The sequence below is a fragment of the Antedon bifida genome, chromosome 9, assembly GCF_963402885.1.
Source record: "Antedon bifida chromosome 9, ecAntBifi1.1, whole genome shotgun sequence".
NCBI classification, from domain to species: Eukaryota; Metazoa; Echinodermata; class Crinoidea; order Comatulida; family Antedonidae; genus Antedon; species Antedon bifida.
Genome location: NC_136234.1, coordinates 5,887,362 through 5,901,826, shown reverse-complemented (window position 1 = coordinate 5,901,826; position 14,465 = coordinate 5,887,362). Strand labels below are relative to the sequence as shown.

At 33.3% G+C, this 14,465-nt stretch overlaps 3 protein-coding genes across 6 annotated transcripts in view; 2 read left to right on the top strand and 1 right to left on the bottom strand.

Annotated features, from left to right (window-relative positions):
• Window positions 1-5,546, top strand: part of LOC144852762 (forkhead box protein N3-like) — a 37,753-nt gene extending 32,207 nt beyond the window's left edge. For all 3 annotated transcript variants that reach the window (XM_078710728.1, XM_078710729.1, XM_078710730.1), the window contains exons 6-8: window positions 387-455; window positions 1,679-1,850; window positions 2,125-5,546. In XM_078710728.1, coding sequence (XP_078566854.1) covers window positions 387-455; window positions 1,679-1,850; window positions 2,125-2,557 — 674 coding nt within the window. In that variant the 3' untranslated portion in view covers window positions 2,558-5,546. The remainder of the gene's footprint in view (window positions 1-386; window positions 456-1,678; window positions 1,851-2,124) is intronic.
• A 16-nt stretch (window positions 5,547-5,562) lies between these two features.
• On the bottom strand, window positions 5,563-7,939 carry LOC144852763 (transmembrane protein 223-like). Its single transcript, XM_078710731.1, has 3 exons — window positions 7,850-7,939; window positions 6,790-7,420; window positions 5,563-6,339 (listed from the first exon to the last, which is right to left on the bottom strand). Exons 2-3 carry the CDS (start codon window positions 7,298-7,300, stop codon window positions 6,044-6,046), a joined length of 807 nt encoding a protein of 268 aa, XP_078566857.1. The 5' UTR covers window positions 7,301-7,420; window positions 7,850-7,939; the 3' UTR covers window positions 5,563-6,043.
• A 57-nt stretch (window positions 7,940-7,996) lies between these two features.
• Window positions 7,997-14,465, top strand: part of LOC144851967 (protein phosphatase 1 regulatory subunit 21-like) — a 51,733-nt gene continuing 45,264 nt past the window's right edge. For both annotated transcript variants that reach the window (XR_013614248.1, XM_078709642.1), the window contains exons 1-13: window positions 7,997-8,135; window positions 8,469-8,537; window positions 8,951-9,097; window positions 9,589-9,693; window positions 9,818-10,009; window positions 10,507-10,633; window positions 11,379-11,431; window positions 11,768-11,917; window positions 12,350-12,451; window positions 12,553-12,641; window positions 12,838-13,195; window positions 13,606-13,773; window positions 14,119-14,313. Coding sequence is in view for 1 of the 2 variants with exons in the window: in XM_078709642.1 (XP_078565768.1) it covers window positions 8,085-8,135; window positions 8,469-8,537; window positions 8,951-9,097; window positions 9,589-9,693; window positions 9,818-10,009; window positions 10,507-10,633; window positions 11,379-11,431; window positions 11,768-11,917; window positions 12,350-12,451; window positions 12,553-12,641; window positions 12,838-13,195; window positions 13,606-13,773; window positions 14,119-14,313 (1,806 nt within the window). In the remaining variant the exon portion in view is untranslated. The remainder of the gene's footprint in view (window positions 8,136-8,468; window positions 8,538-8,950; window positions 9,098-9,588; window positions 9,694-9,817; window positions 10,010-10,506; window positions 10,634-11,378; window positions 11,432-11,767; window positions 11,918-12,349; window positions 12,452-12,552; window positions 12,642-12,837; window positions 13,196-13,605; window positions 13,774-14,118; window positions 14,314-14,465) is intronic.

Genomic DNA, 14,465 nt, shown 5'->3' with positions numbered 1-14,465 from the left:
CGACCCTTAAAAGCTTGGTAGTTCTGAGAATATTGGCCATTATAGACTTAATGTTATTGTATCGTATATTTGTCTGCATTCGAGTTCAAGGGTGAAATATTTGTACTATATTTTGATTTTAAAGGGTTGAAGAATAAATAATAAATAATAAAAATATTTCTGAGTGTTTATTTACAAAATTCGTAATGCTGTCCCGGTTTAATTCTGTAAGAAGTTTTTTAGGGTAGAAGTCACGCCTTTTGGTTTGTGTAGGAGAATTTTATAAAAATCATGATACTTTTACGAACATTGTTATCAGATGGTGTCCAGTTTCGGTGGCTAACAGTTTCTTAAACAAGGCCTATGTAAATAATTTGACTTAATCGTGTTTTGCTTTATTTTTTCAGAGGTCGAAGTTGACGCTGCCGCAACCATGATGATGTTTAAGACACGGCCAGAAGACAGATTAGAACAACGTTAGTAGACGCTTAAAAATTAATGTCTTTTTCAAATTATCTCAACTCTTTAAATATTTAAGCGTGTGTAGGTAGCTTAATGTGGGTTGTACTTTGTTTAGATCATCTTCAGTAAATCTCCTTAAATATTGATTGTAACTTAATTATGTATGTAGGTTAAATAGTGATTTTATTTTAGGCATTCATGATTCTTAAAGCTCTGTCTACACTATCAAACTTTATGTGACAAAAAATGTGATGTGCCCAAATATGGACATGATAATGTCATATCCCTACCATATTTAATCATATCACTACCATTATTTGGGCACATCAAACTTTTGTTGTAAAAATAGTTTGATAGTGTAGACAGAGCTTTAAGTATGTTTTAAGAATATTAGCATGTGCCCACTGAGAAATGTTTGCTCGCTCTATGAGGTTCTTATAATATTTAAATATCAATTTCATAGTATATTGTAGCTTTTGCTTATTTTATGTCAGAATCTTTATTAAAATGATCTGTTGTAATTTACAATAAGCTTAAAGCTATTTAATCAGAACAATAGATGTCCATGTAAATGACTTATAGACAGGAAGAAAGTGATTTTCATTAGATGAATGAAGTACAGCCCACTAACAATAACATCATTCATATCTTCGTTTATATAATCTAATTGAATGATTTATGTTTCTGTAACCAGTTATTTTTAGAAATAAGATTACTAAAATATGAAAGACAATATAAAGCTCTGTCTACACTATCAAACTAGTTTGACAAAAAAAAGTGTGCCAAAATATGGTAGTGATATGACATCATCTTGTCCATATTTGGGCATATTACATTTTTTTGTCACATAAAGTTTGATAGTGTATATAGAGCTTTAGATATAATACTAGATGTATTGTTGTTATAGTTTTGTTTTTGAATTATAGATACATCTATTTGTTTATAAAAGGGAAAAGGCAGCCAGTGATTCCCTGATTTTTAAAACTTATCTTTTTTTAAATGTTTTTTTTCTGCTGTAAAAATTTGATAAACCTCACAAATTTTGCAATTGCAAATGGTTGTCTACATCTGTACTGTGATACACATCATTAGTATGGATTGAGTGGCCTTTTTACATTTATTTGTTAAAGTGTCGTAATAACTGCGCAAACTTTATATTCTTTACACAGCATCTTCTATAGCGAATACTAATGTAAAATAAATGTGCTAAATTCTCATTACTTTGTGCACTTAACAGATGATAGGCTGACGTCACCGCATCGGGCACTGTCCATGAAAACACCTCTATCTAACTCAATAGTCCTACCAAATGGTCTTGTGTTAATGAATGCGAAGCTCGGGGCTATCGAACGCAAGCCTACGCTATCGGATTTAGCAGATATGGCACTTACGGAGTCGTATCGAAGGAGGTAGGTATTATTAAATGAGTGTACTCTAGAGGGCACTATAGTTCAAAGTCTTTAAGAATGATCTCTTTGATGATGTCAAATATATGTCAATTAGTTTGTTTGATAATTTAAATTGATTTATCTTGATTTTAGCCATCTGTTTTTGCAACAATAAACATCATCCTTCTCTTCTGTTGTCATTTGGTTTCCTGTATATACAGATGTCAATGGACTGACCTAGATACTAAGTTATATTGCAATGCTTTTTTTAACTTTACTTCATTTTCTTTTCTAGGAGTGGTAATCCTGATAACTGCATCCCATCACCCGCACCAGCAGAGGATCATACCTATAGTATTGGCTCAGCTGTACGCAGGGCAATCCCATCTGCAGCTCTACCTACCGAGAAGGGTTACACTGCTTCCGAGGAAGACCCAATGGAGAGTGACATAAGTGATTTCGAGAGTGTCGGTACCGAATCCGAAATGGAGGATGAGGACGAGTCATGCGGGCTGGGTGATAGCGGATATGGTTGTGGGTTCCGTGGCGAACTGAAGGTCCGTCTACCGATCAAGAAAAGAACAGTGTCTGGTTCTCCAGTGGCCATGCAGACGGCGGATTCAGCAGCTGTAGAAGGTGCCGATTTGCTTCTCAACTTAGCAGGAGTGAGACGTACGATCACTCCGCCAGAGATCGTAGCTTCCGCAAGTCAAATCACAGCGAGATGATTTGCGAAAATCTAACAAACTTGTAGATAAAAAGTCAGGTTGATCCATTTCCAAAACTGGTGCCACTAAGAAGAAAGATGTTTGATTCGGCTGATCAGAAAGGGATGAGTTTATCATCGCATCAGAAATGTGCTATACAACATTAAGAAAACTGTTTGAAGAAGTTTATTGTCTAATAAGTGAAAGGTTACTGGTATTATGTAACCGATTAGCATTTTCCATTTTTAGTGTCTGATGGACGGAAACTATTGATGTACATGAGATTGTGTATATTGGAATGAAAAATGCATCAACTATTTAATTATCTTCCAACGGCCTACTTGGCTATGATGATTGTTTTTTGCTAAAACACTCATCGACGCATTGTTTTGGACGTGTTTGTCGTGTTAGAACAAAGCTAATTTCGTCACGTTTACAAAGCACTCGTTGCGTTATTTGAATTAAACTAGAAAATACTAATGTGTTCGGAGTTCAGTGCCAAACCCTTTAGTATCGAATTAAGAATGTCTGTAAGACGGATATGATAAGTCCGCTAGTATCGTGTTGAGAGTCTCGTAAAATTAACACGGTTGTGAAAACTCAACTAGTATTGTAGAATGTCCGTAAGATTCACAAAGCTGTAATGTTCCCTGGAAAATTTCCAACGTAACTCCCATAAACTGTGCTTCCAAATAATGTATGATTTTTATACATTTATATATTTAATGACGCACGAGGCAAACTTGCATGAGTTTGCGATTATTGTGTTGTCATGTATATAAATATATATTTTTATGTTAATATATAGTTTAGTTTTTATGTTCGTTGGGTAAAATATTAGTAGGAAAATAGTACCTCTCCATAATATATATTTTAATATTTGTACGGAACTTCCGTTTTTCCAGCTTACTCATCATGTCTAACCTAAACCATGAACAAACCGTTTTACTAAGTCTCTTTTTTAATGAATGTGTATGATGTATATAATGTGTATACAACTCCAGGGTTTTTCACAATTTTATTGCGGTTCAATTCGTAAGTAGTTCAATTCGTAAGTAGTTTAATTTTTGCTGGGTTTTTAACAATTATTTGGTGCTTAATGGGGAATGCTGCTAAAGATATTTGGATGTTATGCAACCACGTCACAGACACAAAATTATTTAAGTAGAACAAAAAAAAGAATATTTTGTTTGGAATTTCTAATTATAAGATTCCTTCTTCACTCGGTATGTTTAGTATTTTGAATTCTAATTTTAGATTGATAGTATAACTGTGCAAAATGGTTATGGAGATTTTATTTGTACAAATGTACTGCATCAAACAACTCAATTTTTAAGATTCATTTACATATTTTAATTTATTACTGAAATGTATTAATTATTTTTACTGAATTCTAAAAAATCAAAGTGCTGGTTTTTTCCTCTATTTTTAAAATATTTTTAATATCATGCAGTAAATATTCTGCCAGTAAATATATTCTGCCAGTAAATATTCTGCCATATTATTCTCGAAACAATTTAATATTACGAATTATTTTAATGCTTATGTATTTTTTTAAAAATTATTAATTATTTCGTATTTTAAATATATTTTACAACTTCTTCCATTGTATATAAATTTAGCAACAAGAAAGAACGATTTCTTTCATTGTGTATAGGATTAAGAAAAAATGGGTTTTTTTGAATTTTAATATGTATCATCCAATTATGGGAAAATGAATTATATTTAGTGTATTATTAAGAAAGCAAAAAAGGCTTTACAATAAGTGAAAATTTATAATTTAAAAACTAATAATTGCGTAATAAAGTCTCCGAGGTGCTTGAAAGGAAGAACGTTAGCCAGCATCGTCCAAAGAAAAAGGTGAAATTCTTGGTATTTAGTTACCATAATAATATATAATGGGTATAACATACTTAAAGGTATGCCTCTAAAATAGACTATTATTCATTTTGTGAAATAATATTTTTTTCTGCCATATAATCCATTATAATAAGGTAGTTTTTATTGCAATAAAAGTTGTTGATGATTTTTGGTCACCAAAAAAAATGAAAATTAACAGATATAAATAATTACAGAGCTCTTGGGTAGAATACCATACTGATTCTTTGTAATTATTTCTGTAACTTTTGTTAAGTATATAGTTTTTTCCATTTAATTTAATTCTACATTTAGTTTAGAATAATCATAACATTAATTATAGTTATTATACAGAAGTCTAATGTTTAGTTATAAGACATATGGCAGTACTGTACTATCTGCCCAAGTATTAAGTATTTAATTACTATATTATTAATAATTATTTTAAATATGATATGGCGTTAATATATACTAGCCATATCATGAACAAAAACAGTAATACATTTAATTAAGTTTAACAGAAATCTAATGTTATTTAACTCAATATTTTAAGGTTTTACAATTTTAGTAAAATGCAATGTGTGGGGTAATTACAAACAAAAGTAATTATAGTTTAATTCTTGCAATAAAATTTATATTTTGTCATATTTTCAAAATTGTTAATCAAGAGAAGGTTTTGAACAAATGTTTTGTGCTGGTGTTTTACTAATTTTTAACTCTGATCAAATTTCATTGAAATGTGTTTTCAAACAAAAACATTTTTTATTCAGTCACCGTATTAAAATATTAAGTTTTAAATAATTGAATCAATAACAAATTAACGTTCGTTTATGTCGACGATACAGGTTTTATTAACTACTAATGCACAGAATATGTTTCGATTTCTAACAATTGCCGTTCTGAAAATACTCAGATTTCTTGTTTAAACTTCTTCATTTACAAATATTCTAGTGAATGTTTCAAGAGGAATGTTTACTTTTTATATACAAAGGGACAATAATTGTATGTTATGTAACATAGCTCATTAATAAGACAAACGTAGTCAAGATTGTAAACAAGGGGAATAGATACAGTAAGTAGAATAGGGCAAAAAGAACAACACCAAACGCTGTAATATGCATACAAAAATGGAACAAATAAACTCAAAATTTCATTTTTGTGTTTATTGAATGGTTTTTCTTTATTGCAAATATTTATCAATCGATTACATTAAACAATTTTAGATACTGTATTTGCTCTTTCAGTGATTAAAAGCGTTAAATCATGGTTAAAAATAATCGCCATAATGGCATAAGCACCCAGCCTCATCGAGCTATTCATGTGGCAAATAATTCCAATACTGATTCAGGTGTGTAGGCCAATGTACAGTATATAATCCTTTCGAGTTTCATCAATTAAATATGGACACACTTTGGTCTTGCTCAGTAAAATCTCACCCCACAATTGTTGTACCCCTGGGATTATACTTGGGTTATATCCAGTATATCTTCATAAGCCCACCCCAAATATAACATAATGTTTGAAGGTTCATACCCAATATTTCCGAATAAGACAATGAAAGCATGATTTTAATAGTTTTATAGATTTTTATTTTAAAAAAATGTTCTCAAGTCTGTATACACATCAAATTAGCACATTATGCGCAGCATTCTAGAAATACCTTGTAACTGTTACCACATTATCAAATAATCTACCATAATAGAATTTTCCATCGGTTGCGTCCAGTGAATAAAACAACTTATGGTTTTTTACTTTAATTGGCAGCGTCGATTTTCCAGCATGCCGCGTATAATTGCATGACACTTCCGTAATTGGCACGGTGAAGGTGTAACCTTGTGCGAAAATACCGTAAGTCTCGAAGGTAAGATGTTGTCCACCTTGGCGCAAGACGAGGGCACTGATGTTCTTTCGGGAATACAGAAATGAAAGTACGAAAATTGTTCCACCTGAAAATAAGCAGAAGACAGTAGTATGTGAAAGCATTGTTGTTATAGTACTATCAAACTAGTTTGACAAAAAAAGTTTGATGTGCCCAAATATGGTAGTGATATTCAGTACTTAAATGGTAGTGATATGACATCATCATGTCCATATATGGGCACATCACATTTTTTTTTCATAAAGGTTGAGAAGACTTTATTCAACTCTCCCAATACTGGACACCTTTGGGCTGGCCAAATAGGTCTGGTTTTCCGGAAATTAGTCTGGTATTCAGAATGTGTTTTTAATGGTAAAAAGAAATTTGGGACCTTGTGGTCCTGAAGAAAGTCTAGTATTGGGAGAGTTTCTGGTTTTCAGAGAGTCAAGTATTGGTCCAGCCAACTGTAATACCACTGTCCTCCTGGGTTCAACTCAAACTTGATATAAATAATGACTTCTTTATAACATGTACAAACCTGCTGCCATTGACAAAGCTGTGATCCCATATCTCCATCTCGAAGCAGACATGTTCAGCTTGATCCCTTCCCACGTCGTCCACTTACGTAACTCTTTTGGAGTGCCATCTGGACCGTACTTTATTTGCTGTTTTATGTACGAGTCTTTCATTGAAGTGAAAGCCACATGTGTCAAATAACCCCAGAACACCAATTGACTAACAGCAAATAAACTAACAAACTGGAACAGCCTTTTTTGATTACCGCGGTAAAGTAAAACAGGCTTTGTAATTTCAGCTCCTAAGACTGCACTACTACTACTAGTAGTACTACAGTTTCTAAATAAAAGTACTCTATTCATTATTGGCACAGCAGATCTAGTCTTACTACAGGTGGCTTGATAGTATGCAAATGTCCATCTGGAATATTGTGGTGTCGCTCTTGTAGACAGTTTGCAACTGCGCAGTTGAAACGCAGGGAGGGTCTGCAATAAATGGAATTTCTGGGTGCATATTTTTTGGAAAAGCTGCATGATGATGGTGGGTAACAATTTTTGTTTAGTTCATTAATTATTTGCAGATGAATGAGAGATCTGCTACAACTGGTCTTCACATAGGTAACATACAAATACAATAGAGTGCATCTTTGTCACCTGAAAAATAGAATTAATAAATATGAATAAATGATTGTAGGCCTACCTAATTGATTGTAGTAGGTATGTATAAAAAACCAAAATAACAAATTTGTTTACAACTAGGCCTATGCATACCTATTAGTACTACTGTATCAGAAAACCATATAATAGATTGTCTATGTGGCCTGGCTTGAAATATGCATTATTAGAGCAACCGTGTAGACTATAGGTAGTAGGTAGGCCTAGACCATAATAATAATAGTGTATATTGTGTGGCGGCGATGATGGGAAGGAAAGGGACTGACTGACGTCTGTTTTACTCTAGCCAGGCCTACTACTAGCCTAGTAGTAGGCTTTTAGATATTGATAACATAACAACAAACATACTGTTTCTTGTGAAAATTATCTAAAAATAGATATTTCATTATTTAATACAAGTTAACAAACCATAAATTATCAATTTAGGCCTAAATATATCTGCTTTTCAAAAACAAAAATACTCGCGATCGTCGTTCGGCGTGTGTGTCTCTCTCCGACCTATAATTGTAACGGGTCAGTGAACATAACCTTTGTTCCTCTCTCCCCTTTTTTTGAGCTGACGAGACATGTTATGATTTCATATTAGCGGCGAAAGAAACGCCCTAATTTCGCGTGAAAGGACACTTTTTAAAATTGTTACATCATGTCTGATATACAAACAAAATATCAAAAATTAGCTCAAGAGTTTGCAAAGGTAAATTTTGATAAATAATGTCTACCAAATGAGGTATTCCTCCAACTAGTGACAGCAGACTAGCTAGGCCTACATCCGATTGATCGTGTGGGGGCTGCATGGCCTACTAGCCGGCCGGCCAGGTGGTCTCTTGCTGGCCTAGCCTAGGCCTAGCAGATTGAACCAGATGACGATGTGCACATGTACATGTTGAATCATGTATAGGTTATACAATATACAAAGTGGATGCCTAACTTTTCTAAATAAATTAACTATTAATTGAAGGCCTCTAGCTAGGCCCAGGATATAATAAAGATTAGAAATATAATTTAGGATTTTGTTTTCTTTTTTTAGCTGCGTGCTCAAAATCAGGTTCTAAAGAAAGCAGTGATTGAGGAGCAAGGCAAACAGACACAGTTTAAGGTGAATCATTGGAAATCATAGAACAAACTTCGACCGTCTGGCCAATTCCAGTTTCCTGGCTTGAACCTAGGACCCTTTAGGCTTTAATAATCTGTAAAAATTGTTACATTAAATGTATTGTGCAAGGATAGAACCCATGCACCTTGAACCCCCAATCCTCTGTTGAAAAATCTTTGCACCTTACCTACCTAGTGTCCACCTTGTCATCTGCCATTTGTCAGGTCCATGACATTCTTCTTTTCTCCATAGTTCTCTATTTAGCACTTCTTCTATTAGTTCTGAATAAGTATTTTTATTTTTTAATCTATCAAGCAACCTTTTCCTTCCTCCTTTTGTTTTACCTTCATATCTTCCTTACAAATGCATTAATTTTCTATATATTGAAGTTTCTCTGTCTTTGTTTTTCTTTACAGGATGCCATTAAAGAACGCGATCAAAAGGTTCGTAAATTTGAGCAAGAGATTGACAGCCTCACTTTTCGAAACCAACAACTGACAAAGCGTGTCAACATTTTGCAAGATGATCTGGAAATAGCAGAGTCTAGGGCAAAAAAGGGCAAGGTAGGCTAGCAGAGTCTAGGGCAAAAAAGGGCAAGGTAGGCTAGCAGAGTCTAGGGCAAAGAAGGGCAAGGTAGGTTAGCAGAGTCTAGGGCAAAGAAGGGCAAGGTAGGCTAGCAGAGTCTAGGGCAAAGAAGGGCAAGGTAGGCTAGCAGAGTCTAGGGCAAAAAAGGGCAAGGTAGGCTAGCAGAGTCTAGGGCAAAAAAGGGCAAGGTAGGCTAGCAGAGTCTAGGGCAAAAAAGGGCAAGGTAGGCTAGCAGAGTCTAGGGCAAAAAAGGGCAAGGTAGGCTAGCAGAGTCTAGGGCAAAGAAGGGCAAGGTAGGCTAGCAGAGTCTAGCAGAGTCTAGGGCAAAAGGGTAAGGTGGGCAACTATGATTTAAAAATTCTTGATTAGTCATATTTTTTATATTATTTTCCGAGTTCCTAAGCATGAATTTTGTAAGTACTAAATTTCCAAAAGATAAATAATATAATAATCTTTAATTGTTCTCTAGAACAAAGTAACTACTGAGCCAGTTGCACGTCCAAAATTAGAACAAAATGTAATTGGAGAAGAGCTACGCAATAAAATTCAGGAAAACGAAAGGCTGCATATACAGGTAAGCTAACATGTCATATCACTACCATATTTAGGCATATCACTACCATATTTGGGCACATCACACTTTTTTCGTCAAACTATTTTGTGTAGACATAATATGATTATAAAATTTTGTTTAATAGTTTAATCAGTCATCGGCTGAACACCAGCAGACTATGTTATCACTCCAAGATCGGTTGTACGCCCTAGAAAATGAAAATAGTCAACATCAGAGGATTCTAGAAACAACTCAAAAACAAAACAAAGACATGATAGAGCGACTACAACAAGATAAAGCTAGGCTGGAAGTGAAGATACGTAACATGGAAAAAGAGGTAAAATATTGACAATAATTATTTTGTATTTAATGATGTAATATCTCTGTCATTTGATTGTTTGCCTTGTGATCCTATTCTCTTGCATTAAATACGTTGCTGTTATACAGAGAGACCCTGGTTCAATTCCCGAGAACTCCCAGTCTACTCTGTAAATGAGTACCTGGTTGAATATAATAGGGAGGATAAGGTGGCTTGGAAAGGAACTGGTCACCCCACCACATAATGCCGAGGATTAGTAAAATGTGCTCCTAACAGCTCATTCTCCTACATTCAGAAATGAATACTGGACTTGCCTTTACCTTTCTATAAAAATCATACTTTAAAACTTTGACTGGGCACTGGACCGTTTGGGAAGGCTTGAGTTGAATAGAAGAGCAGAATTGACTGTTTGACTGACACACTGTACTCATAGACAATTTTCGAAAACATAATATCTTGTATAATATTTTGTAATACTCTGTGTTGTTCTAAAATTCTAATTTCAAACTATTTAGTCAGGAGATGCAGTAATGAAAGCTGAAAAAAGTGAACAAGAATTAAAAATACTAGAAGAAGATCTAGGCAGTAAACTAGAGGTTGCTAGGAAACTAATCACAGATAAACTACCATTTAATGATACAGGTAACTACACAATTATTGATTATTAAGGATAAAAGGCGGGATTATGGATAGGATTAAGAGTCGGTTTACAGGAGGGCTTAAAAGATAGCAGATAAGATAACGATGCGATTAAGGATTTATAATTTCATATTGATTTAATGATTGATCACTTTATTTCAGAATAAAAATAAACAATACAAAGCAGAAAATCTTACTAAAATAGGATTTTCTGCCACTTAGTGAAGAGATTTGAAGATCATAACAGATAGTTCCTATACACCTAACAAGATAATTTTGACTACTTAAAACTCTTATTCTAAAACCATAGACTATAATAAGACTATAATAGACTATTTTTTATAAATGGTTATTATTCGTAATGAGACATTTACAAGTGTTGACCCACAGGTCACACACCGGGGTACTAATTCTATAGGCTGTTAATGATATATTCAGATATGGTTAAAGGTCAAACACAAATGTAAAAAGATATCTAGCATTGAGCCCTAAATATTATGTATTTATGATTTCCGGTTGGGAAGATATTTAAAACTTAAGCATGATTTTAGAAAATCTCAAGTACTGTAGATCGCAAAATATTTTTTGCGTAATTTTCAGTGGTGAATATTTGGCTGGTCAAAAAATCTGTTTAGTATGGATTAAGCGCTGTTATAACAATTGTGGGTTCGGGTAATATTTAAAAAAAAATATAGGGTTTACATGACCCAATTGTCATTTTACAGTTTTAAAAATATTTTTTTTGTAGAACTTCGCAAATTCAATGCCTTGAATGTCCCTACTCATGATAGAAAACAACAGGTATTGTTCCATTATTCTCTAAAGCTCTGTCAACTCTGTAAAACTAGTTTGACAAAAAAAGTGTGATGTGCCCAAATATGGTAGCTATATGCCATCATCATGTCCATATATGGGTACATCACATTTTTTTGTCAAATAAAGTTTGATAGTGTAGACAGAGCTTTAAATACCAAATTGTATTCACACAAGTTTATAGAATTTTGAAACTTTAAAACTTTGATTTCATAAACTTTTAATTTTATAAATTGAAAAACATTTACCATTGTATCAGTAGTAATGCTTGAACTTCAAACTACTACCTAAACACCATTGTATAATTTTTTTTTCATTTTTTAGCAAAGAACTAAAGAGTTGGTTGGAAAGGCTAAAGTGCTTATGAGTGAGATGTGCTCAGCCTTGTCTAACTTTCACACTTACACAGAACAGAGAACCAAGATATTTCCAGTTGATGCGTCTGCTGGTAGCCTAAGTGTCGTAAACGCCAAAGTAAGTTTGTTGTAAACCATGTGTCTATTTTAAGTGCAGAAACCAAAGTAAATAAAGTTAACAATACACATAATTGTTATCATTGGAAGGTATAACTGAGGTCTTTTAAGGTGTTTTTTTCCAAACTCTGATGTAAATTTTACTAAAATACGGTTTTTCCCCCAGTATTCACAATGTGTTGTATTCAGTAAAAAGTCAAATATAAATTTTAATACTAAAGCTCTGTCTACACTACCAACATTTATAACTTTATATGACAAAAATATGTGATGTGCCCATATATGGACATGATATCACCACCATATTTGGGCATATCAATACCTTATTTGCGCACATCACGCTTTTTTTGTCTAACTGTTTGATAGTGTAGACAGAGCTTAAGATCTTAGTTCACATTCATTCACATAATTTTCTTATTTAATATTTGCATAGTTTTGTACCTATCTGCATGAGAACGCTGCATACCTGAGGTCAATTGAAAAAAGTTTCAACAACTTTTATGATGATATTACAGAAGATGCTCTTACAACTCTAGTAAGTCTTGTTTTTATTTAATTTTATTTATTAATAACTTTCTGTATGTTTTTCATGTTTTACAATAAATTTTTTATTAAAAATGCTTATTTATTTTGTAGGAAACAGCTACAGGTCTACAAGACTTTTCTAGTAAATTTAGCAAATATGTGTCATATTTAAATAAGCTACTTCCATATCAGTTGTTAAGGTTAGTGGAACTGTATTATAAATACTTCATGTATGGTGTGCACGTATATGGTAGTGATATACCCAAATATGGTAGTGATTTGACATCATCATGTCTATATATGGGCACATCACATTTTTTTGTCACATAAAGTTTTATAATGTAGACAGAGCTTTACAGTAGAATTAGTCAGATATCTTTATTTATTGTTTAACAGTTTGGAAGAAGAATGTGCATTATCATCATGTTCACAAACGCTAGAATCAAGAAACATGGAATTGCATAGTGCCCTCAAGAAGCTCACATCAGCATTTACAAAGTTAGACTCTTATGTACAGTTGTTAGCAATGACCAGTAAGAAATCAGGTGACCTACCGCAGGCCAATCACAGAGAGTTCTTCAATAAAATGATATCGAGTGTCACCTATCTGTCAAGTATAGTAAAAGATGTATCAAAGAGCTACAATTTTAAAGTTTCTCTTGAGCACCAGCTACCAACTGTTACTCAGAAGCTGAAGACTACTGATGAGTGTGTTGTCTCATCTCTAATCTCATTGGTTACTTGTACAGGAAAGGTAAGATCATGTGATGTGTTCACGCTCCGTTTATATGACACCTTGTTGGCGGTCAAGTCAGCTTTTTCAAGATTGTGGTCGCATCCCTTTCCAGAATTTAGTAACAAATGTGTACACATATCCAACAAACATTATTGAGCCTTTAACTCCACTATGCTGCACCTACAGTTGTGATAGCTTCTGTGACTACCCCATTTTTTTGCTTTATTTATTCATTTCAATATTTTACGAGGGTCGTCCATCCAGCCAAAGCTGATCATTATAATACAATTTGACAAGACAATAACATACATCAATTAAAAACTAAATTAAAATAAATAGAATTTATAAAAATTAACAAATTAAAGTAATGAAAAAAAATCTTATTATTATAGTTTTATTCAAGTTCATTTCAATTTTGTTGTTGCTAGTTATCAAATTTTATGAAGTCAAATGTGGACATGTTTAGTGCACCAACTAGTTACAGAACCAGAGGACATAGTTTTATACAAGATGATGATCAACAGGGAAGAATGACATCACCGACGGTCTCAACATTAAGAGAGAAATCGGTCAATTATATGGCTATGCTCAATAAGGTAACAATTTGCAAAAGTTTTTTAGTATTACCAATTGCATAGATTATAATGTTTGCATTCTAACTTACCTGATTAAGGAAATTATTAAAAAAGAAAATTAAATAAAAAGATATCTTAATATAAAATTCTGAAAGGTCTACTATCAATAATATACAAATTAATAATATGTTTTATATTATATTTATTATATATACCGCAATAAAACCTCGAAAAGAGCCCATTTTTTTTAGGAATCTTGGGTGGGCTTCTTTTTGGATTAAACCACAGAGGGTAGGGGTTCTTTTCAAGATGGGTTTCTTTTCCTTCTTTTTAAGATTTTATGATATATTTTATAATAAATTTCAGCCCTCTCCGGACTCTGTTCCATACACACAAGCATTGAACAATCGTAGGGTGCTGGTCAGCTCAACAGAAAGCAAGGAAGGCCTAGCTCAACAACTAGCTTCCAACTCTGATAAAATCAGCAGATTGGAACAAGATAGAGAACATTGGTTACTAGAGGCACAGCTACTACAAATCAAGTATGACAAAGAAGCAATGGTAAGGTCAAAGTTGATAGAGACTTATACCCATTTCACATTGCCTTGCAAAACTCTGGGGGAAGCGGGTAATAGATAACATGACAAGTTAAAGTGAATCCTTTTGTGATCACACTCCAATGTCCCCACATGAACAATGAATTAACATGGTGT